The sequence below is a fragment of the Coregonus lavaretus genome, assembly GCF_964263955.1.
Source record: "Coregonus lavaretus genome assembly, chromosome: 14".
NCBI classification, from domain to species: domain Eukaryota; kingdom Metazoa; phylum Chordata; class Actinopteri; order Salmoniformes; family Salmonidae; genus Coregonus; species Coregonus lavaretus.
The window spans coordinates 21,284,698-21,307,287 of record NC_140001.1 but is presented as its reverse complement, the minus strand read 5'-3'; the positions used below and the strand labels follow the sequence as shown (position 1 = coordinate 21,307,287).

General features: G+C 43.5%; 2 protein-coding genes across 3 annotated transcripts; one reads left to right on the top strand and one right to left on the bottom strand.

Annotated features, from left to right (window-relative positions):
- Positions 1 to 6,325: 6,325 nt before the first annotated feature.
- On the bottom strand, positions 6,326 to 6,577 carry LOC311141858 (coiled-coil domain-containing protein 157-like; the record flags this gene model as incomplete). Its single annotated transcript, XM_084177351.1, has 1 exon — positions 6,326 to 6,577. The coding sequence occupies one exon, from the start codon at positions 6,575 to 6,577 to the stop codon at positions 6,326 to 6,328; it is 252 nt and encodes an 83-aa protein (XP_084033477.1).
- Positions 6,578 to 6,777: 200 nt separating this feature from the next.
- On the top strand, positions 6,778 to 22,533 carry LOC311141001 (splicing factor 3A subunit 1-like). 2 transcript variants are annotated; one of them, XM_084176271.1, is made up of 16 exons: positions 6,778 to 6,805; positions 6,946 to 7,016; positions 18,068 to 18,177; positions 18,287 to 18,494; positions 18,640 to 18,891; positions 19,037 to 19,111; positions 19,219 to 19,369; positions 19,501 to 19,700; positions 19,848 to 19,962; positions 20,102 to 20,409; positions 20,578 to 20,829; positions 20,935 to 21,142; positions 21,294 to 21,448; positions 21,626 to 21,727; positions 21,854 to 21,925; positions 22,029 to 22,533. In XM_084176271.1, exons 2-16 carry the CDS (start codon positions 6,969 to 6,971, stop codon positions 22,128 to 22,130), a joined length of 2,358 nt encoding a protein of 785 aa, XP_084032397.1. In that variant the 5' UTR covers positions 6,778 to 6,805; positions 6,946 to 6,968; the 3' UTR covers positions 22,131 to 22,533. The 2 variants fall into 2 exon arrangements, with proteins under 2 accessions (XP_084032397.1, XP_084032396.1); XM_084176270.1 differs by having other exon boundaries at positions 18,634 to 18,891.
- Positions 22,534 to 22,590: the final 57 nt, after the last annotated feature.

Sequence of the window (22,590 nt, the reverse complement as noted above, 5' to 3'; positions counted from 1 at the left end):
CGGAGCACGTTTTTTTCAGAATTCCCAATCAGGTAAACACACAGAGCCACACCAGGTTGTCACCATGGCTTGTATTTTACCTAGGAGGCCTCTGCCTGTTCTAGACTGACAATTTTAAGACATTTAAAATTATTTTTGGTGTTTGTGCTTTAACACATTATTTATTCATGAGTTTAAATAATGTATGTGCTTTAATGGGCTTGTTATGCTCAGTTTATTATTGCTTTACCTTCCAAACTAGATAAAACTGTTTCACTACCTCCTTGTGTATAATTGTGCTAAGTGCATTTGGGAGAAGTCAGCAAATACACATTTGTGATCCAAATAGTGTTGGGGAAGCTACTCTGAAAATATAGTTTACCAAGCTACCAATTACTTCACACTGGAATAAGTTAATCTACACTAAAGCTAGCCTTTACAAAAAATATAGTTTACTTAACTAAAGTTACTTTGAAAAAGTAGGTAACTACATCCAAACTACTTTGTGATAAATTATCATATCTAAATCTGAAATGTCATAGACTACAAATTTCAAGAACAGATCACTCTAGTCAAATGTTAACAGAATTTGTAATTTAGCCTATTAAACACAAACAATGTTCCAAGTGAGAATTAGGAAGATCTGATGCCGAAAAAGTAGAAAATTGTCTACTTCACCCATATTTTCTTTTTGCAAAAAAGTAGTGTGTAGTTCCAGTAGTTAGCTACACCGCTACATGGGGAAAAAAGTAAAATACTACTTAAAACACCACCAAGATTTGAATTTAGTTCAACTACTACCAAGCTACTAAAAAAATACATTACTCCCCAACACTGCAGCAAAATGATTAACACAACAGTTCAAGAAAGAAAGAAACATGACACCACAGTTTTATTGTGTATGAATGCAAATAAATGTTCCAGTAAATAGTGACTTCAAGCCAGCTCAATGTTGACAAAGATCTTGAACTCTATAGCTTTTCTGTATTGTTTCTCTGCCCAAATCTTCTGTGTCTGCCTCAGCTGATACACAAAGAACTATGTGTAAGAGCCGAAATGCAATGCCTTATCACAGTCTCCTGATGGAGATGCCTGACATACACTTCAAACAACAGCCTCTTTCAGCCCCAGCCTCTTTAAGCATTGTTATGCTCCAAAACTTGTCACCATGAGGTTGATCACCCAGTGCTGGATTCACTTCTTCCTCTGGTGCATGCAAACAGAGTGGGTTCGGGATGCCTGGCGTATTCTTGCGTAGGTTCTGGCTGCACTGGTGTCTGGGGAGAGCCGGAGGGTCTGCTGGTGCACCAGAGATGTAGAGGAGGTGGCAGAGAGCGACGAGGCAGCGATGGACAAGTGATCCGAAGGCCCCATCTCCACAGGGACGGCCCCTTCGTCTGCTCCCTTCCTCCTCACTCCATGTTTCAACAATCCTGCACTGGAGGTCTGACTGGGATGGACAGAATGAGAGAACAGATGAAGAGTCTGTCGGGATGGATTTATGAAAACACTACTAGAATTAATACACTATACATGCTAAGGTAAGATTCAATTTTTGTTGTCCCCAAGAAAAACAGTTGGCCATGCAAAACAGTTGAATGCTGTATTATCTGCAAACATAAATGTACAGTACCAGTCAAAAGTATGGACACACCTACTCATTCAAGGTTTTTGTTTTATTTTTACAATTTTCTACATTGTAGAATAATAGTGAAGACATCAACACTATGAAATAACACATATGGAATCATGTAGTAACCAAAAAGGTGTTAAACAAATCAAAATATATTTTATATTGAGATTCTTCAAATAGCCACCCTTTGACTTGATGACAGCTTTCCACACTCTTGGCATTCTCAACCAGCTTCACCTGGAATGCTTTTCCAACAGTCTTGAAGGAGTTCCCACATATGCTTATCACTTGTTGGCTGCTTTTTCCTCACTCTGCCGACCGACTCATCCCAAACCATCTCAATTGGGTTGAGGTCGGGGGATTGTGGAGGCCAGGTCATCTGATGCAGCACTCCATCACTCTCCTTCTTGGTAAAATAGCCCTTACACAGCCTGGAGGTGTGTTGGGTCATTGTCTTGTTGAAAAACAAATGATAGTCCCACTAAGCGCAAACCAGATGGGATGGCGTATCGCTGCAGAATGCTGTGGTAGCCATGCTGGTTAAGTGTGCCTTGAATTCTAAATAAATCACAGACAGTGTCACCAGCAAAGCACCCCCACACCATAACACCTCCTCCTCCATGATTTACGGTGGGAACTACACATGCGGAGATCATCCGTTCACCCACATCGCGTCTCACAAAGACACGGCGGTTGGAACCAAAAATCTCCAATTTGGACTCCTCAGACCAAAGGACAAATTTCCACCATTCTAATGTCCATTGCTCGTGTTTCTTGGCCCAAGCAGGTCTCTTCTTCTTATTGGTGTCCTTTAGTAGTGGTTTCTTTGAAGCAATTCAACCATGAAGGCCTGATTCACACAGTCCCCTCTGAACAGTTGATGTTGAGATGTGTCTGTGGCTTGAACTCTGTGAAGCAACTCTAATGAACTTATCCTCTGCAGCAGAGGTAACTCTGGGTCTTCCATTCCTGTGGCGGTCCTCATGAGAGCCAGTTTCATCATAGTGCTTGATGGTTTTTGCGACTGTACTTGAAGAAACGTTCAAAGTTCTTGAAATGTTCCGTATTGACTGACCATCATGTCTTAAAGTAATGATGGACTGTCATTTCTCTTTGCTTATTTGAGCAGTTCTTTCCATAATACGGACTTGGTCTTTTACCAAATATGGCTATCTTCTGTATACCCCCCCCCCCCCCCCCCCCCCCCTTACCTTGTCACAACACAACTGATTGGCTCAACACATTAAGAAGGAAAGAAATTCCACAAATTAACTTTTAACAAGGCACACCTGTTAATTGCAATGCATTCCAGGTGACTACCTCGTGAAGCTGGTTGAAAGAATGCCAAGAGTGTGCAAAGCTGTCATCAAGGCAAAGGGTGGCTATTTGAAGAATCTCAAATATAAAATATATTTTGATTTGTTTAACAATTTTGTGGTTACTACATGATTCCATATGTGTTATTTCATAGTATTGATGTCTTCACTATTATTCTACAATGTAAAAAATAGTAAAAATAAAGAAAAACCCTTGAATGAGTAGGTGTGTCCAAACTTTGGACTGGTAGTGTATATGTTATTTCTGTGGTGTTGACTTACAGAGGGCTGTGTTGTACATAGGGGGTGGGTTTTAGCTGGCTCTCTCTGGGTGTGTCAAGCAGAGACTGGGTGAATCCACAGCTGCTGGGGGAGGTAATCTGTAAGAGATTGCAATGTGTTTTATGGTTTACAACTGTCCTTATCATTGTTCAAATCAAATCAGGTGTATTCGATAGATCACAACATGCAGTAGTTCTCCAGCAGCAGTATTGAAGTATTAGCCCCTTTCATCAGTTTCCACTGTCAACACACTTTATACTAAAGGAGTAGAATTGTCCGCTGGACCCCACCTTGGACCCCACCATGGAAGCCCCTAGTTGGGCTCTATCCCTCAGTTTCACCAGGCTACTGCGCAGGGTGCTATTCTCCTGCTCCAGAACCCTAATCCGAACATAGTTAGCCTGCAACTGCTGCTCCATATCCCCCAACACATCCCCTGTGCCTGAGAAAGAGACAGAGTCAAGTCTTAGGTTAGAATATGCACAGAGCTGTGACAGGCAGCTTGACATGGTGATAGCATAGTCAACATACTGTAGTTGTAACCAGGTCTGTGCGGTAACTATTCAAAACCAAATGTAAGTAAACCCATACTGGCAAACAATACAGAAGTCAACAAATTCAACATGTGGGTCAACACAGAAATCACTGGGTTATTTAGGGAAATGATCCTACTCTGTGGAGATCTCTGAGGCAGGGGGTTAAGCTCCGGGAACGCCACCAGCAGCCTCTCCCTCTGGGCTAACTCCTGCACCTCTCCTCTCAGCTGATTCACACTGTCTTTCAGCTCACCCACATGACTCTCCAGTCTCTGCTTCTCCTGCTGCAGCTCAGAACACAAGGCCTCGGGGAACGCAGAGGCAAGGCAGTTAGTTATACACAAATTATTGTTCTTTGGAAATGAAATGGGTAATATATCTGCTATGCTGAAATATGTACCTGCCCAATGTATGCAAACAGCACTATAAAATGAACTATATGAAACAATTGCATTGTGAGCTGTCAGGTAGTAATGTACCCGTTGTTGGGTGAGCTGGGTTTGAAGTTGGTCTTTCTCCTCTGAGATGTGTGTCAGTCGTTCCTGTAGGTCTGTCTGTCGGTCCTCACTCTCCCCCAACTGTCCCTGAAGCGCCTCACACTCCTGGTCCAGAGCATCCACTCGCTCCAACAGAGACCTCTGCTTGGCCTGCAGTGACTGTTGAAGACACAGTGAGACTGTGCAGTAACAACTCACTTAAAACAGACACAAATCAATCTTCAGGATCAGTGTTTTTAGATGCAGTCTTTAAAATATCTACTAGCACTGCCCCAGGTCTGGTTTTCAAGACTGCCCTCATGAGTACCCAACTCCATACATGGTTGTTATACAGACCTCCTGTTGGCGACAGGCATTCTGGTACTTGGATTTCTCTTTGTCAAGTAAGAGCTGAGTACTGGACAGTTGAGCCTCCAGCGTTTGTGTCTTCTCCTCTAGTTTACTCCGTGCCTCTTCCTCTACCTGCATCGCCTTCACTTCCTGATGTAGCTCATCTCTCTCACACTCTGACAAAGAAAGGACAATGTTTGACAGATGTTCTGTTCACAACAATTAGATAACTTGGGCTTTCCTTCTGCTCCTAAAACATCAGACATGGGGTGGGGGTGTAAGTCCTTACCGAGTTTGTGTAACCTTTCTTTTTGCAAACTAATCTCTGCCTTCAGTTTGGAGTTGCTATCCTCTAGGGACACGGTGTCTAAAAGGGACACATTTATATTGTGAATATCATGAAAGCACTTTTACTCTTGAAATGTTACATTATTTAGTCTCCCTTCAAATATATTGTTGTCAGCAAGGTTTCCTCTCTGTCCTCACATGTTGAGTACTACTGTACCTCTCCTTAGCTCCTCATGTTCTTTCTGCAGTCTCCTCTCTGTCTCCTCCCTGGATGCCTGGGCCTCCTGCAGTCTTTGCTCCAGCTGATGTTTGCTGGCTTGGTGCTTTGCCCTTTCACGCTTCAGTTTCTCTTGTACCCTGCCCAGCTGAGCCCTGAACTCCTCCTGCTCCCTTTCCGCTGCCTGAAGGCTGTCTCTGAGAGGCTGCACTGTGGACCGCACCTCCAGCAGATGCTTACCCACCCGGCCCATGTCCCTGCGCTGCTCTGTGGACCACTGGGACACATCTCCTGCAGTCAGACGGCCCTGCTCCAGGGTGTCATCCACAGCCACCAGGAGGCGCTGCAGAGAGGAGGGAAGGCCCTCGCTCCGACACAGCTCCACCAGAGCATCACCAGTCTCCCTCAAACTGGACTGGACGTTAGCACAGGCATCACAGGGGACAAGCGAGGACACTACTGTCTGGCAACTTACATTACGAGTGTCCGTGGAAATAAGGGGAAGGCAGGAGGGGATGCTGCTTGCTGTTCTGTGAGTAGGACAGGAGAGGGCGCCATTTAATATTTTCTGTGGAGGACACAATGGAGTGCTTGCTGCTGTTTTTGAGGTACAGTGCTGAGACACTATGGATGGAGACTGTGGACCAAGATCACTTTTTGTGGTCAGAAGTGAGGATGCTGAAGAGAAAGTTGTCTTTTCCTCACATTTTCGAGTTTTGATCACTTCTTGAATATCTTGCTTCATGCTCTGAATAAGAGGGGGAAACAACATGGTCATAAGATATGAATTTTAGCTACTGTATGTGAAAATATATATATATATATTAACACCAGGAGTGCTTTAAAAACTCACCACCCTCTGGTTGCCAATCTGGATCAAGTTATTCCAATAGTGTCTAACTACAAGGCCAATTGATACACATGGACCTTTTTGCTGAATGTGTTCTCTCTTCTGTCCCAACTTCAACTGCTCTGCATGGGCATTGAAACTTTGCAGCAGGAGTAGCAATCTAGGGAAAATAAATGGATTACAGTCATGTATAATCATTTCCAACTATTGTGTTCCTCTGTAGCTCAGCTGGTAGAGCACGGCGCTTGTAACGCCAAGGTAGTGGGTTCGAAACCCCGGGATACACAAAAAAAATGTATGACTGTAAGTCGCTTTGGATAAAAGCGTCTGCTAAATGGCTTATTATTATTCCCTATAGCCACATCAGATTTTTACAATAGGCCATTTGTACAATAACTTACCTGTCAATCACCAACTCCAGCAAAACAATATGTGAATGCTGATTGAATTCCTCCTCCCCATCAACAAAGTCGTATTGTTCTAATAGTGACACCAGGTCCAGATTGCATGAAAGCTTATCTGGGAACTTCCAGGAGGGGAATCGAACTGGGCCTGTCCGAGAGAAGACATCGAGAACAGCACCTTGAAGATCTATTAGATCTCTCCGGAGACTTTCAACGCAGTCCTGACGTCCTAAGAGATGGGTCATATTGACAAGCCTTAGTAGCTTGCACTCTTTCTCTTATGTGGTGTGTCTAGCCACTTGCTGTTGTGCCCTCAGGAAGATGGTGTGAGAGAGAGCAGAGCTGAGTTGGATGTTGTCACTTTATTTCCATAGCGACCTGCTAGTACAACTGCAAATCCCATAATGCTTAGATGTGTTTCCGGAAGTAAAAGACCTCCATTCCAGGCGGGTCAACGGACGAACAACGCACTAGTAGGTCCTATCTGGAAATAGTTTTGTGCAATTAATTCAGTTTCTAGACGTAGCTATAGTACCACAACAAGTATTGTAATTGTGAAGAGAACGAACATTTTAGTGAACCTCACTTTTTGTTGAACTTTTCACGTTTTAAGGCAAGCAAGGAATTGACGCAGGCATGCCGCCTGGGCCTGTACAAATTGTTCAGCCGGAGCTCAACAACAGGGTAAGATCTGCTACCTTCAATCGCTCTTTATCAAATCAAAGTGTATTGGTCGCATACACAATTTAGCAGGTGTTATAGCGGGTGCAGCGAAATGCTTATGTTACTGCTCCTAACAATGCAGTAAAATGTCAATCAAGTACACAAATAATACAAAATAAATAAAGATCAAGAAACGTCTGAACGAATCTAGCTAGCTAATTAACAACCCAAATAGCACTAACAGTAATCCAAATGGAATCGATAAGTATGTACACTGCATGAGTTTACACAAGTTGTACTAAGAATGGTACTGGTATGTACAGCAGTAACTTTAGATGAGTGTGGGTTTACAGGAGACAGGAGACGTTATCCTTTAAGCCCAGGAAGCAGTCATTCAATTTGCCATTCACCAGCTTTTCAAGTTTAATGTAAAAATACGTTCGGTACACCGAGGTAAAGACAGATTGAGGTTGGATATTCGACGGATATTCGCCTGTAGTTTTCCAACGTCCACCAACAGCAGTTAGGGACCGTCAATATAGTGACAAATCTAATTTTTCAAATGTCAATACCTCTTCAACCATTAATCCTAAAACTTTCAAAACTGGTTCTAGCTAACCCGATGGCAGAGACACATATTGCACACACTTTTTTTTTGTCGATTTACATCTCGCACTATTTTAAATTATTTATTTTTGAAATTCAATAGCGCCTTGGTCATGTGACCCACACACCTCAAACAAGGTTCATAATGTACACTCAGTGTGCCTACACATTGCAAACCTTTTTGTTTGTCCATTTGCATCTCATGAGATTTTATGAGAATTTTTAAAGTTTCAAATTTCAATAGCTCCTTAGTCATATGACCTACAACCCTCAAACTATATTCAGAATATCCACTGAGTAGCCTTATATATTGCACAACCTTTTGTTTGTCCATTTTCATCTCACGCGATTTTACATACATTTTAAATGTTTTTCAATGTTTCTAATTTCAATAGCGCCTTGGTCATGTGACCTACAACCCTCAAACTACTTTCAGAACATCCACTCACTAGCCTTATATATTGCACACCTGTTTGTCCATTTTCATCTCAGGTGATTCTACATACATTTTTCTATGTTTTTCATTGTTTAGAATTTCAATAGCTCTCTGGTCATGTGACCTACAACCCTCAAACTGCTGTCAATGTCCACTGACTACCCTTCTATATTGCACACCCTTTAGTTTGTCCATTGTCATCTCACACGATTTTACATTTTTCAAACTTTAGAATTTCAATAGCTCCTTGGTCATGTGACCTACTGGACTCAAACAAGGTTCAGAATGTCCACTGACTACCCTTCTAAATTGCACACCCTTTTGTTTGTGTACTGTAATCTCACGCAGTGTTATGTAAATTGTTCATAGTTTTGAATTTCAATAGCTCCTTGGTCATGTCAATTACACACCTAAGTGTGCAGTGGATATATACCCATATTGCATAACCTCTAGTTATGTATCTTCTATGTTGTTGTACATAATATAATAATAATATGCCATTTAGCAGACGCTTTTATCCAAAGCGACTTACAGTCATGTGTGCATACATTTTTACGTATGGGTGGTCCCGGGGATCGAACCCAACACCCTGGCGTTACAAGCGCCATGCTCTACAAATTGAGCTACAGAGGACCACAAACATTAATATTAGTTTGACAATTAGGGGGTTCAGTCCAGGGTTGTGTTTACCCTTTTCTTTAATAATAATATAATAATATGCCATTTAGCAGACGCTTTTATCCAAAGCGACTTACAGTCGTGCGTGCATACATTTTTGTGTATGGGTGGTCCCGGGGATCGAACCCACTACCTTGGCGTTACAAGCGCCGTGCTCTACAAATTGAGCTACAGAGGACCACAAACATTAATATTAGTTTGACAATTAGGGGGTTCAGTCCAGGGTTGTGTTTACCCTTTTCTTTAATAATAATATAATAATATGCCATTTAGCAGACGCTTTTATCCAAAGCGACTTACAGTCGTGCGTGCATACATTTTTGTGTATGGGTGGTCCCGGGGATCGAACCCACTACCTTGGCGTTACAAGCGCCGTGCTCTACCAGCTGAGCTACAGAGGACCACATAACAGCTAAACATTCATTATTGAAAATATAACTATCAAATCTGCATTCCAAAGACCCCGCAGCTGAAGGTGTCCTGCTGCATGGTGTGAGTTTTAGATCCCCTCCTTTCCACTTTATGTCCACAAAGTAAAACCACCAATGCTTTGAATGTGAAGAACATTATACAAGTAATTAAGCATAAACTAAAATATATAGACATTTCAGAAAATATTGGTTAGTTAGGATTGTTTATCGATATTTAAAACAAACGTAATTACATTTGCCTTTTGTTTTAATTTTTCTAATATATTCTGGCTACGTGCAACTTAATGGGTCATTGTCACATACAGTGGGGGAAAAAAGTATTTAGTCAGCCACCAATTGTGCAAGTTCTCCCACTTAAAAAGATGAGAGGCCTGTAATTTTCATCATAGGTACACGTCAACTATGACAGACAAAATGAGAAGAAAAAAATCCAGAAAATCACATTGTAGGATTTTAAATGAATTTATTTGCAAATTATGGTGGAAAATAAGTATTTGGTCAATAACAAAAGTTTCTCAATACTTTGTTATATACCCTTTGTTGGCAATGACACAGGTCAAACGTTTTCTGTAAGTCTTCACAAGGTTTTTACACACTGTTGCTGGTATTTTGGCCCATTCCTCCATGCAGATCTCCTCTAGAGCAGTGATGTTTTGGGGCTGTCGCTGGCCAATGCGGACTTTCAACTCCCTCCAAAGATTTTCTATGGGGTTGAGATCTGGAGACTGGCTAGGCCACTCCAGGACCTTGAAATGCTTCTTACGAAGCCACTCCTTCATTGCCCGGGCGGTGTGTTTGGGATCATTGTCATGCTGAAAGACCCAGCCACGTTTCATCTTCAATGCCCTTGCTGATGGAAGGAGGTTTTCACTCAAAATCTCACGATACATGGCCCCATTCATTCTTTCCTTTACACGGATCAGTCGTCCTGGTCCCTTTGCAGAAAAACAGCCCCAAAGCATGATGTTTCCACCCCCATGCTTCACAGTAGGTATGGTGTTCTTTGGATGCAACTCAGCATTCTTTGTCCTCCAAACACGACGAGTTGAGTTTTTACCAAAAAGTTATATTTTGGTTTCATCTGACCATATGACATTCTCCCAATCCTCTTCTGGATCATCCAAATGCACTCTAGCAAACTTCAGACGGGCCTGGACATGTACTGGCTTAAGCAGGGGGACACGTCTGGCACTGCAGGATTTGAGTCCCTGGCGGCGTAGTGTGTTACTGATGGTAGGCTTTGTTACTTTGGTCCCAGCTCTCTGCAGGTCATTCACTAGGTCCCCCCCCCGTGTGGTTCTGGGATTTTTGCTCACCGTTCTTGTGATCATTTTGACCCCACGGGGTGAGATCTTGCGTGGAGCCCCAGATCGAGGGAGATTATCAGTGGTCTTGTATGTCTTCCATTTCCTAATAATTGCTCCCACAGTTGATTTCTTCAAACCAAGCTGCTTACCTATTGCAGATTCAGTCTTCCCAGCCTGGTGCAGGTCTACAATTTTGTTTCTGGTGTCCTTTGACAGCTCTTTGGTCTTGGCCATAGTGGAGTTTGGAGTGTGACTGTTTGAGGTTGTGGACAGGTGTCTTTTATACTGATAACAAGTTCAAACAGGTGCCATTAATACAGTTAACGAGTGGAGGACAGAGGAGCCTCTTAAAGAAGAAGTTACAGGTCTGTGAGAGCCAGAAATCTTGCTTGTTTGTAGGTGACCAAATACTTATTTTCCACCATAATTTGCAAATAAATTCATTAAAAATCCTACAATGTGATTTTCTGGATTTTCTCAATTTGTCTGTCATAGTTGATGTGTACCTATGATGAAAATTACAGGCCTCTCTCATCTTTTTAAGTGGGAGAACTTGCACAATTGGTGGCTGACTAAATACTTTTTTCCCCCACTGTATATGCCTTGTTAGAGAGATTAAAGATCATATGTAAGGTGTTATGTAGTCAAAAAAGTGTCTTATTGCTGATAATACTATGTTTACGTGATGACCCATCTTCACCATTTACTTTAAAGTGACAGAATAAGGGCCATAAATATTTAAGTGTATGTCATCAGAAACATTAAACTCCAATTCCAGTTAACTACATAATTATATTACATGTCCTTAGACTTGGTTAGGTGCACATCTAATGTACTTCTATGTTCATCCTTCATACTGTATGACATTTATTTTTCCACGATATGTTTAGAATTGTGATTGAAAAAATACTTATTGGCATGTTATGACTAGTATTTATTACCTCACCCACAAGCCATTTGTGGGGTTGCAGAGTTTTAAACTCTGAATGATTTTGAGAAGGAAATATAACTTTTTGTCTGTAGACCTCACAACAGCAACCACCACCTCGCAATTCTTTCTTCGCCACAGCTGTGACCTGCAATACGCAAATGAAAAACATTTTAGAAGAGTTATTGTCCGCTTGAACTGAAAACAATCTATCATAATCCTTTAACATTTGGATAAAGAACATACCTGGCCTGCAGCCTTGTTGTGTTGGAGTGATGTTGCCTCATCCCCGCTTTCATCTTTATTGTGGTGTGCCTTCCCTGCTGGTTTCTTTTTACCCTTCTTTGGCTCAGGTAATTGTCTGGGAGGCTGGAAATACTTTAACCTGGACTTGTCAGGTGAGTCTTTTCTTTGTCTCTTGGCCCACTGCTCCTCTTCCTGGTCCAACGACTTCATGTTGTAGGGGGATTTAGTGAACAGTGATTCTGGCAGATCATCTTTTATTATGTTCTCCCTATACCTTCCTTGGAGGGAGGCATGTTCAAAATGACTCCAGCTGGACGGAGGAATTTCTTCTTTTGCAAAATGGAATGCTTCAGGATCCAGAACCACTGTTCCACATAGCAATTAGTGTCCCGGGATTTCACTGATTGCGATGTTGTTGGTCACATTACAATATATTGTAAGGTCTCCCAGCAGTATCCCACTCCATAGGGGGAAATGGCCATGTAAGTGTCCATTAGAACATTGATTATCCCAAAGCAGAAACACTTATTTTTAGGCCCTGTCTGTGTCTCCTCCAGAAGACTCTGCGAAAGTTTAAGAACTGACATGAATTCACGCGTGAAGGGAGATTATCCACATATTGTTTTGTTTTTTGCTGACATTGCACTTTCTTCATAACTGTCATCTCTCATCACTTCCTCCACTTTCACCTTCTGACTTCATAATACTCTCATCTAAACGCTTTTGTGATTCATCCACAAGATGACTTTTATGTTGTGATTTTGAAAAGCACACGTGTCTAAAGACATCGAGTGCCTCGAAGAAAGAGGTGCTGTTGAAGAACAAGGCAAAGCTAAAAGTTGCATACTCTTTGAGCCCATTGTCATTTGTTTTCTTCCCAAATCCCTGGGCGACAGCCTTAAGGATGTGGCCAGAGCACAGATGGAGCACTGTGAAGTCTTCACAATCTTATTTTTCCTCCAAGGAAACTATGCTGTGGGCTCTGTTTAGATAAGAAATGATGCTCTTTGTTAAATGAGAGCAATATACTTCCAATCAGCACCCAGCTGAAATCAGCCTCCACCTGTCTCACCTTGCAGCTTGACATTTGTGAGACCTAGGGTACTGTCTCCATTAACCAAAAGGTTATTGTTGGGATGGTGAGCTGAACACAAACCTAAAGGGTGTGCAATACAGAAGGGTAGTCAGTGGACATTCTGAACCTTGTTTGAGGTCAGTAGGTCACATGACCAAGGAGCTATTGAAATTCGATTGTAACAAAAGTTTGTACTTTGTTTATGCCCCCTAACTAATTCAACTAGGATAACGGAATGCTGCTCACATTTCTACATGTTTATTAGCTTTGGAAAGCGAATTAATGTCCAAATCGTGAAAATAAGACCTGTGCAATGTTGTGCGCAATTTTTCCAACAGCATGATATTTATTTGCTCAAGTGGTTTGAAAGCTATTGAGGTTTGAAAGCGTTAATATCCAACCTGAAACTGTCTTTACCTCGTTGTTCAGTACTTAACAAAGAGTTTCGCTGAGCAACTACTGCCGTCCAGGCTGGTATGTACTTCCAAAAAGTCTAAATAAAAAGTTGCATGCAACCAAAAAAATGCCTTGTCTGCAAAGAATCTAAGTATTGTTTTTTAGCAAGTGCGCATGCACCTCCTGCAATATTAGAAATGGAAATAAAATAAGCCTTTTATAGAAATATACAATCACTGTAAAAACGTACACTGTATTATCTACTTACATGAAATACACTGCTCAAAAAAATAAAGGGAACACTTAAACAACACAGTGTAACTCCAAGTAAATCACACTTCTGTGAAATCAAACTGTCCACTTAGGAAGCAACACTGATTGACAATACATTTCACATGCTGTTGTGCAAATGGAATAGACAACAGGTGGAAATTATAGGCAATTAGCAAGACACCCCCAATAAAGAAGTGGTTCTGCAGGTGGTGACCACAGACCACTTCTCAGTTCCTATGCTTCCTGGCTGATGTTTTGGTCACTTTTGAATGCTGGCGGTGCTTTCACTCTAGTGGTAGCATGAGACGGAGTCTACAACCCACACAAGTGGCTCAGGTAGTGCAGCTCATCCAGGATGGCACATCAATGCGAGCTGTGGCAAGAAGGTTTGCTGTGTCTGTCAGCGTAGTGTCCAGAGCATGGAGGCGCTACCAGGAGACAGGCCAGTACATCAGGAGACGTGGAGGAGGCCGTAGGAGGGCAACAACCCAGCAGCAGGACCGCTACCTCCGCCTTTGTGCAAGGAGGAGCAGGAGGAGCACTGCCAGAGCCCTGCAAAATGACCTCCAGCAGGCCACAAATGTGCATGTGTCTGCTCAAACGGTCAGAAACAGACTCCATTTATTTATTTTTATTTTATTTATTTCACCTTTATTTAACCAGGTAAATCAGTTGAGAACAAGTTCTCATTTACAACTGCGACCTGGCCAAGATAAAGCATAGCAGTGCGATAAAAACAAACACAGAGTTACATATGGGGTAAAACAAAACAAAGTCAAAAATACAACAGAAATACATATAATATACAGTGTGCAAATTTAGCAAGTTATGGAGGTAGGCAATAAAATAGGCTATAGTGCAAAATAATTACAATTAGTATTAACACTGGAATGATAGATGTGCAAGAGATGATGTGCAAATAGAGATACTGGGGTACAAATGAGCAAAATAGATAACAATATAGGGATGAGGTAGTTGGGCGGGCTAATTTCAGATGGGCTGTGTACAGGTGCAGTGATCGGTAAGGTGCTCTGACAACTGATGCTTAAAGTTAGTGAGGGAGATAAGTGTCTCCAGCTTCAGAGATTTTTGCAATTTGTTCCAGTCATTGGCAGCAGAGAACTGGAAGGAATTGCGGCCAAAGGAGGTGTTGGCTTTGGGGATGACCAGTGAGATATACCCGCTGGATCGCAGACTACGGGTGGGTGTTGCTATGGTGACCAATGAGCTAAGATAAGGCGGGGATTTGCCTAGCAGTGATTTATAGATGGCCTGGAGCCAGTGGGTTTGGCGACGAATATGTAGTGAGGACCAGCCAACAAGAGCGTACAGGTCACAGTGGTGGGTATTATATGGGGCTTTGGAGACAAAACGGATGGCACTGTGATAGACTACATCCAATTTGCTGAGTAGAGTGTTGGAGGCTATTTTGTAAATGACATCGCCGAAGTCAAGGATCGGTAGGATAGTCAGTTTTACGAGGGCATGTTTGGCAGCATGAGTGAAGGAGGCTTTGTTGCGAAATAGGAAACCGATTCTAGATTTAACTTTGGATTGGAGATTCTTAATGTGAGTCTGGAAGGAGAGTTTACAGTCTAACCAGACACCTAGATATTTGTAGTTGTCCACATACTCTAGGTCAGACCCGTCGAGAGTAGTGATTCTAGTCGGGTGGGCGGGTGCAAGCAGCGTTCGGTTGAAGAGCATGCATTTAGTTTTACTAGTGTTTAAGAGCAGTTGGAGGCTACTGAAGGAGTGTTGTATGGAATTGAAGCTCGTTTGGAGGTTTGTTAACACAGTGTCCAATGAAGGGCCAGATGTATACAAAATGGTGTCGTCTGCGTAGAGGTGGATCTGAGAGTCACCAGCAGCAAGAGCGACGTCATTGATATACACAGAGAAAAGAGTCGGCCCAAGAATTGAACCCTGTGGCACCCCCATAGAGACTGCCATAGGTCCAGACAACAGGCCCTCCGATTTGACACATTGAACTCTATCTGAGAAGTAGTTGGTGAACCAGGCGAGGCAGTCATTTGAGAAACCAAGGCTATTTAGTCTGCCAATAAGAATGCGGTGGTTGACAGAGTCGAAAGCCTTGGCCAGGTCAATGAAAACGGCTGCACAGTACTGTCTATTATCGATCGCGGTTATAATATCGTTTAGGACCTTGAGCGTGGCTGAAGTGCACCCATGACCAGCTCGGAAACCGGATTGCATAGCGGAGAAGGTACGGTGGGATTCGAAATGGTCGGTGATCTGTTTGTTGACTTGGCTTTCAAAAACTTTTGAAAGGCAGGGCAGGATGGATATGGGTCTGTAACAGTTTGGATCTAGAGTGTCACCCCCTTTGAAGAGGGGGATGACCGCGGCAGCTTTCCAATCTCTGGGGATCTCAGACGTTACGAAAGAGAGGTTGAACAGGCTAGTAATAGGGGTTGCGACAATTTCGGCGGCTAGTTTTAGAAAGAAAGGGTCCAGATTGTCTAGCCCAGATGATTTGTAGGGGTCCAGATTTTGCAGCTCTTTTAGAACATCAGCTGTCTGGATTTGTGTGAAGGAGAAGCGGTGGGGGCATGGGCAAGTTGCAGCGGAGGGTGCAGAGCTGGTGGCCGGGGTAGTGGTAGCCAGGTGGAAAGCATGGCCAGCCGTAGCAAAATGCTTGTTGAAATTCTCGATTATTGTAGATTTATCGGTGGTGATAGTGTTTCCTAGCCTCAGTGCAGTGGGCAGCTGGGAGGAAGTGCTCTTATTTTCCATGGACTTTACAGTGTCCCAAAACTTTTTGGAGTTAGTGCTACAGGATGCAAATTTCTGTTTGAAAAAGTTAGCCTTTGCTTTCCTAACTGCTTGTGTATATTGGTTCCTAACTTCCCTGAAAAGTTGCATATCGCGGGGGCTATTTGATGCTAATGCAGTACGCCACAGGATGTTTTTGTGCTGGTCAAGGGCAGTCAAGTCTGAGGAGAACCAGGGGCTATATCTGTTCTTAGTTCTGTATTTTTTGAATGGGGCATGTCTATTTAAGATTGAGAGGAAATTACTTTTAAAGAACAACCAGGCATCCTCTACTGACGGAATGAAATCTATATCCATCCAGGATACCTGGGCCAGGTCAATTAGGAAGGCCTGCTCGCTGAAGTGTTTTTGGGAGCGTTTGACAGTGATGAGGGGTGGTCGTTTGACCGCGGACCCGTTACGGACGCAGGCAATAAGGCAGTGATCGCTGAGATCCTGGTTGAAGACAGCGGAGGTGTATTTAGAGGGTAAGTTAGTCAGGATGATATCTATGAGGGTACCCATGTTTACGGATTTAGGGTTGTACCTGGTAGGTTCGTTGATAATTTGTGTGAGATTGAGGGCATCTAGTTTAGATTGTAGGATGGCCGGGGTGTTAAGCATATCCCATGAGGGTGGTATGAGGGCCCGACGTCCACAGGTGGGGGTTGTGCTTACAGCCCAACACTGTGCAGGACGTTTGGCATTTGCCAGAGAACACCAAGATTGGCAAATTCGCCACTGGCGCCCTGTGCTCTTCACAGATGAAAGCAGGTTCACACTGAGCACATGTGACAGACGTGACAGAGTCTGGAGACGCCGTGGAGAACGTTCTGCTGCCTGCAACATCCTCCAGCATGACCGGTTTGGCGGTGGGTCAGTCATGGTGTGGGGTGGCATTTCAGAGGTAGCCTGACTGCCATTAGGTACCGAGATGAGATCCTCAGACCCCTTGTGAGACCATATGCTGGTGCGGTTGGCCCTGGGTTCCTCCTAATGCAAGACAATGCTAGACCTCATGTGGCTGGAGTGTGTCAGCAGTTCCTGCAAGAGGAAGGCATTGATGCTATGGACTGGCCCACCCGTTCCCCAGACCTGAATCCAATTGAGCACATCTGGGACATCATGTCTCGCTCCATCCACCAATACCACGTTGCACCACAGACTGTCCAGGAGTTGGCGGATGCTTTAGTCCAGGTCTGGGAGGAGATCCCTCAGGAGACCATCCGCCACCTCATCAGGAGCATGCCCAGGCGTTGTAGCGAGGTCATACAGGCACGTGGAGGCCACACACACTACTGAGCCTCATTTTGACTTGTTTTAAGGACATGACATCAAAGTTGGATCAGCCTGTAGTGTGGTTTTCCACTTTAATTTTGAGGGTGACTCCAAATCCAGACCTCCATGGGTTGATAAATTTGATTTCCATTGATAATTTTTGTGTGATTTTTGTCAGCACATTCAACTATGTAAAGAAAAAAGTATTTAATAAGATTATTTCATTCATTCAGATCTAGGATGTGTTGTTTAAGTGTTCCCTTTATTTTTTTGAGCAGTGTACTATAGCATTCAGTGTAGTGCGGGTGAAACAACAGATTGATATGACGTTCATACACTGTTGTAGGTGATCAAATCAATTACCTTTCCTGCTGCTGGATCAGCCGACCTGTGCACGGCAGTAGAAAGGAAGAGGCGAACCTCTTGCCAAAATCTGTCTAAAATAAGCCTAATGTGTTTTCTATGGGCTTATTTTCGACCTAAGCTTGTTGCCTGCCTTCCCGCGTTTGGGACAATTACTCATTGTTAGGGCGGAGACATGAGCATCTCCTCATTATATACAGATCTCTTATAAGCCAGACGTGAAGACATTTATAAAGCCTCGCGAGACAGGTAATTTCTGCATTATATATTGTTTCAACAGGCAGATGAGCCAACAGAGGAAACCCCAGCAACGAAACCCATAGTTGGGATCATCTATCCACCTCCTGAGGTCCGAAACATCGTTGACAAGACTGCCAGTTTTGTAGCCAGGTTGGCTTTTCAGTCTCATTCTGTCATGTTTTTATAAAATTATATAAAGTCTTATGTATGACGTCATATTGCAATGATTATGCATCATTTTCCTTCCATTAATTCTCAGGAATGGACCAGAGTTCGAGGCAAGGATCCGTCAGAATGAGATCAACAACCCAAAGTTCAACTTCCTGAACCCCAACGACCCATACCATGCCTACTACCGCCACAAAGTCAATGAATTCAAGGAGGGCAAGGGCCAGGAGCCGTCTGCAGCCGTACCAAAGGTCATGCAGCAGCAGGCCCTGCAGAACTCACAGCAGCTTCCTCAAAAGGTGTGCCTTCCTAGGCATTTGGTGGTTCCTTATCTATTGATTTTATAAATCACTGATTGTCAATAGTTCACTTTAAAGTGTAAGACGTGATTGATGCCTAAAAAGAGCTATTCTAAGTTATGGTTTCCTTTACCGGTAGGTGCAGGCTCAGGTGATTCATGAGACAGTGGTGCCAAAGGAGCCTCCACCCGAGTTTGAGTTCATTGCTGACCCTCCTTCAATCTCAGCATTCGACCTGGATGTTGTCAAGCTGACCGCCCAGTTTGTTGCTCGCAACGGGCGCCAGTTCCTCACACAGCTCATGCAGAAAGAACAGCGAAACTACCAGTTTGACTTCCTGCGACCTCAACACAGCCTCTTCAACTACTTCACCAAGCTGGTGGAGCAGTACACTAAGGTACAGCGTTGTACCAATTATTCTTGATTGTGGCATATACCTTGTTGAAATATATCATTCAAATAGTTTGGTTTGTTAGTAGTAGAACATGTCTTCAGCTCGTTGTGATGCTCACCTGTGTTTGTCTTGGGTCTTTTTCCCCTAGATTCTGATCCCTCCCAAGGGACTTCTGATAAAGCTGAAAAGAGAGTCTGAGAACCCCAGGGAGGTGCTGGACCAGGTATGTCCCTGAAGCTTCGATGTAGGGTTTACCCACCATAAGCTCTTAAAATTGCCAAATTCTATAATTCCATGCATTAACAGCTTATCACCTGGCTTTACCAACAGGTGAGGTACCGTGTTGAGTGGGCGAAGTTCCAGGAACGTGAAAGGAAGAAGGAGGAGGAGGAGCGGGAGAAAGAGCGTGTGTCCTACGCCCAAATTGACTGGCATGACTTTGTAGTGGTGGAGACTGTGGACTTCCAGCCTAATGAACAAGGTAGTGAAATTAACTGTCAGCAATACAAATTAATATGAATAGATAGTTCATTTTCTGTTCCTGAGAGATTGTTATTCACCCCCTGTGTCACGTGTTTCGTAATGATGATGTTATGACTTGTGTTCCAACAGGCCACTTCCCCCCACCCACCACACCTGAGGAGCTGGGAGCTCGCATCCTGACCCAGGAGCGTTATGACAAGTTTGGAGAGAGCGAGGAGGTGGAGATGGAGGTTGAAAGCGAGGATGAGGAGGACGATGAGCGGGAGGAGCGGGAAGATGGGCGTCCCACACAGCCTGATCAGGACACACAGCTGCAAGACATGGATGAGGTTAGTAGACACATATCTGTTTCAGTATACACACACAACAGTAGGATGTCATTAACAGCTTATTACTCCTTCAGAGTTACTGATTTGAATTTGAATGTAATATTACTATTATTAGGAAATAGTGTAATCAAGATGCCTTCTCCCCAGGGTTCTGATGACGAGGATGATGGCAAGGCACCATTGCCCCCAGACAACCCCATGCCACCCCCACTGCCCCCTACTCCTGACCAGGTCATTATCCGCAAGGACTATGACCCCAAAGGTGAGAGAGATTGCGTCATCAGGATCTAAACACCCCTTATGCTAGATGTTTTTAATATCATGTACGACATAAAGGACAAGAAAATACATGCCTATTCTTCATTTGCCCTTACGTTTGATCCCTTATTCTTGCCCTGTAGCCTCCAAGCCACAGCCTCCAGCCAAGACTCTGGATGAGTACCTCATCTCTCCCATCACGGGTGAGAGGATCCAAGCCAGTAAGATGCAGGAGCACATGCGCATTGGACTACTGGATCCCCGCTGGCTGGAGCAGAGGGACCGGGGCATCAGAGAGAGGCAAATCGAGGACGAGGTTTACGCCCCTGGCATGGACATTGAGAGCAGCCTGAAACAGTTGGCTGAGAGGCGTACTGATATCTTTGGTGTGGAGGAGACAGCCATCGGTAAGAAGATTGGAGAAGAGGAGATCCAGAAGCCTGAAGAGAAGGTGAGTGCAAGTGGAGAGAGGGAATGCCATTTTTTTTTTTGTGTGTAAAATAAATGTCTTAAGAGGAATCGATTTACTAGTCATTAGGTTATAATCTCTATTTAACTTATTTATTTTCATTGTCATTGTGAGGTCAGAGTTTTTACTTAACGCACCTTCCTTCCTTAGGTGACCTGGGATGGGCACTCTGGCAGCATGGCGCGTACTCAGCAGGCAGCACAGGCCAACATCACCCTACAGGAGCAGATTGAGGCCATTCACAAGGCCAAGGGACTGGTGCAGGAGGATGAAAGCAAAGAGAAGATTGGACCGAGCAAGCCTGAGCTTTACCATCATCATCAATCACCCCTTATCTCCTCTGCCCCCCTTCTGCCCAAACCCAGCCCTCCAATGAACACGATGGCTCGGGCCCCTCCTTCCGTAAGTTGCTTTCTTGTTCAATAGAAGTGCTAAAGCATTCATTTTCTGTAACATTAATTTGTCAATATATAAGGTTGACTGTCTTTTTCCTTGTGAATCATGCAGATGCCGCCCCCTGTACGCACCACTCTCCTTTCAGCTGTGCCTGTGATTCCACGGCCCCCCATGGCCCCTGTGCAGATGCGCCTGGCCCCAGGGCAGGTTCTAACACCCATGCCTCCCATGATGCATGCTCCCCGCATCAACGTGGTGCCCATGCCCCAACCACCTCACATGATGGCCCCCAGACCACCCCCCATGGTGGTCCCAACTTGTAAGAGAACCATTGCTATACTATTCCCACAGTGTTAAATACTTTGAAATCCAATGAATGACTTCAGAAATACGCAATGCAACAAATTACTTTATTTACCATTTTTAAGCATGTTATTGATTGACTGATTTTAATCTTCTTCCCTGTCCAGCATTTGTCCCTGCCCCTCCCGTCCCGCTGCCCCCCCGCCCTGACCCGCAGCCACCTTCCCACCCACCCCCACGCCATGATGATGAGCCTGCCAGCAAGAAGATGAAGACAGAGGACAACCTTATACCAGAGGAGGATTTCCTCCGCATATACAAGGTTTGTTGGCCAATTAAATGTCAAGGACTAATGGCAAAATGCGGTAGTGTGAATGATCCATGGCTGGATTTAGATATGCCATGTCGATCATCCTATGCTTGCTGTTGGTAGTTCTGTATATTGACATGTAAGGGTTCCTGTACAAATATAATTATTCAACTGTATATTATTTTATAGGGTTCAGTGTCGGTCAAAGTGCAAGTTCCCAACATGCAGGACAAGACGGAATGGAAGCTAAGTGGACAAGCGCTCAATTTCACTGTCCCACTCACAGATCAGGTATGTTAGTAGTTCACCCACCATTCCACTCTCCCTTTTACCCATACAGTATATATTCTCAGGAGTGCACGTCCATTAAGTCAAATTTTCTGGAATATTTCTGAACTTCCAATTCTCTCACCACAGGTATCTGTTATTAAAGTCAAAATCCATGAAGCCACTGGCATGCCAGCTGGAAAACAAAAGCTACAGTATGAGGTAAGCATTGTCGTGCCCATTTCAATAATTGTATGTGTAAATGTAAACTGACATGATTGGTTATCATTGGAGTCATTTACATCTATCACTTCTTCCATTACAGGGAATTTTCATCAAAGATTCTAACTCGCTGGCCTACTACAACATGAACAACGGTTCAGTCATACACCTGGCACTGAAGGAGAGAGGTGGGAGAAAGAAGTGAACATCCCCTCAACAGGTTTCTCTCTGCCATACACAGCCAGTTTGGGACATTTTGTAATTTACCCCCAAGTCATTATTATAAAGTCAGGAAAATGGCGGTAACTGAGCAACTTTATCAGAGCAGATCTTTCAAACGATGTATGTCCCTTGTTGGTCATACTAATTGTAAACAATGCTTGAGGCGTATAGTCTATAAATAAACTATAATTAGCTTCAGTTTCATATTTTAAGTGTTGATTATTTTCTAAAGGTTAATTGTATTGTTAAAGGGGATTGTATGCATGCTGCTGGTTTGCAGGAGGTTTGGGCAATGTATTTTTTTCTGCAAATCCCATGACATTTTGTCACCATGTCCAGATCTTCCAGTCCATGTCAGTCCATCAAATAAAGTAATAAAATGTCAACATTGTCATTTGAATTTGTTCAGTATTTTGAATGGGGCATGCTGTCATGGTGTGCAA

What these genes read in the sequence shown, in the direction of transcription:
- LOC311141001 (XM_084176270.1), top strand. Translation starts at nt 6,969, where the DNA reads ATGCCGCCTGGGCCTGTACAAATTGTTCAGCCGGAGCTCAACAACAGG. An exon ending in CTTCCAGCCTAATGAACAAG is followed by an intron (nt 19,370 to 19,500) that starts GTAGTGAAATTA and finishes GTGTTCCAACAG; the next exon opens with GCCACTTCCCCCCACCCACC. An exon ending in ATTTCCTCCGCATATACAAG is followed by an intron (nt 21,449 to 21,625) that starts GTTTGTTGGCCA and finishes ATTATTTTATAG; the next exon opens with GGTTCAGTGTCGGTCAAAGT.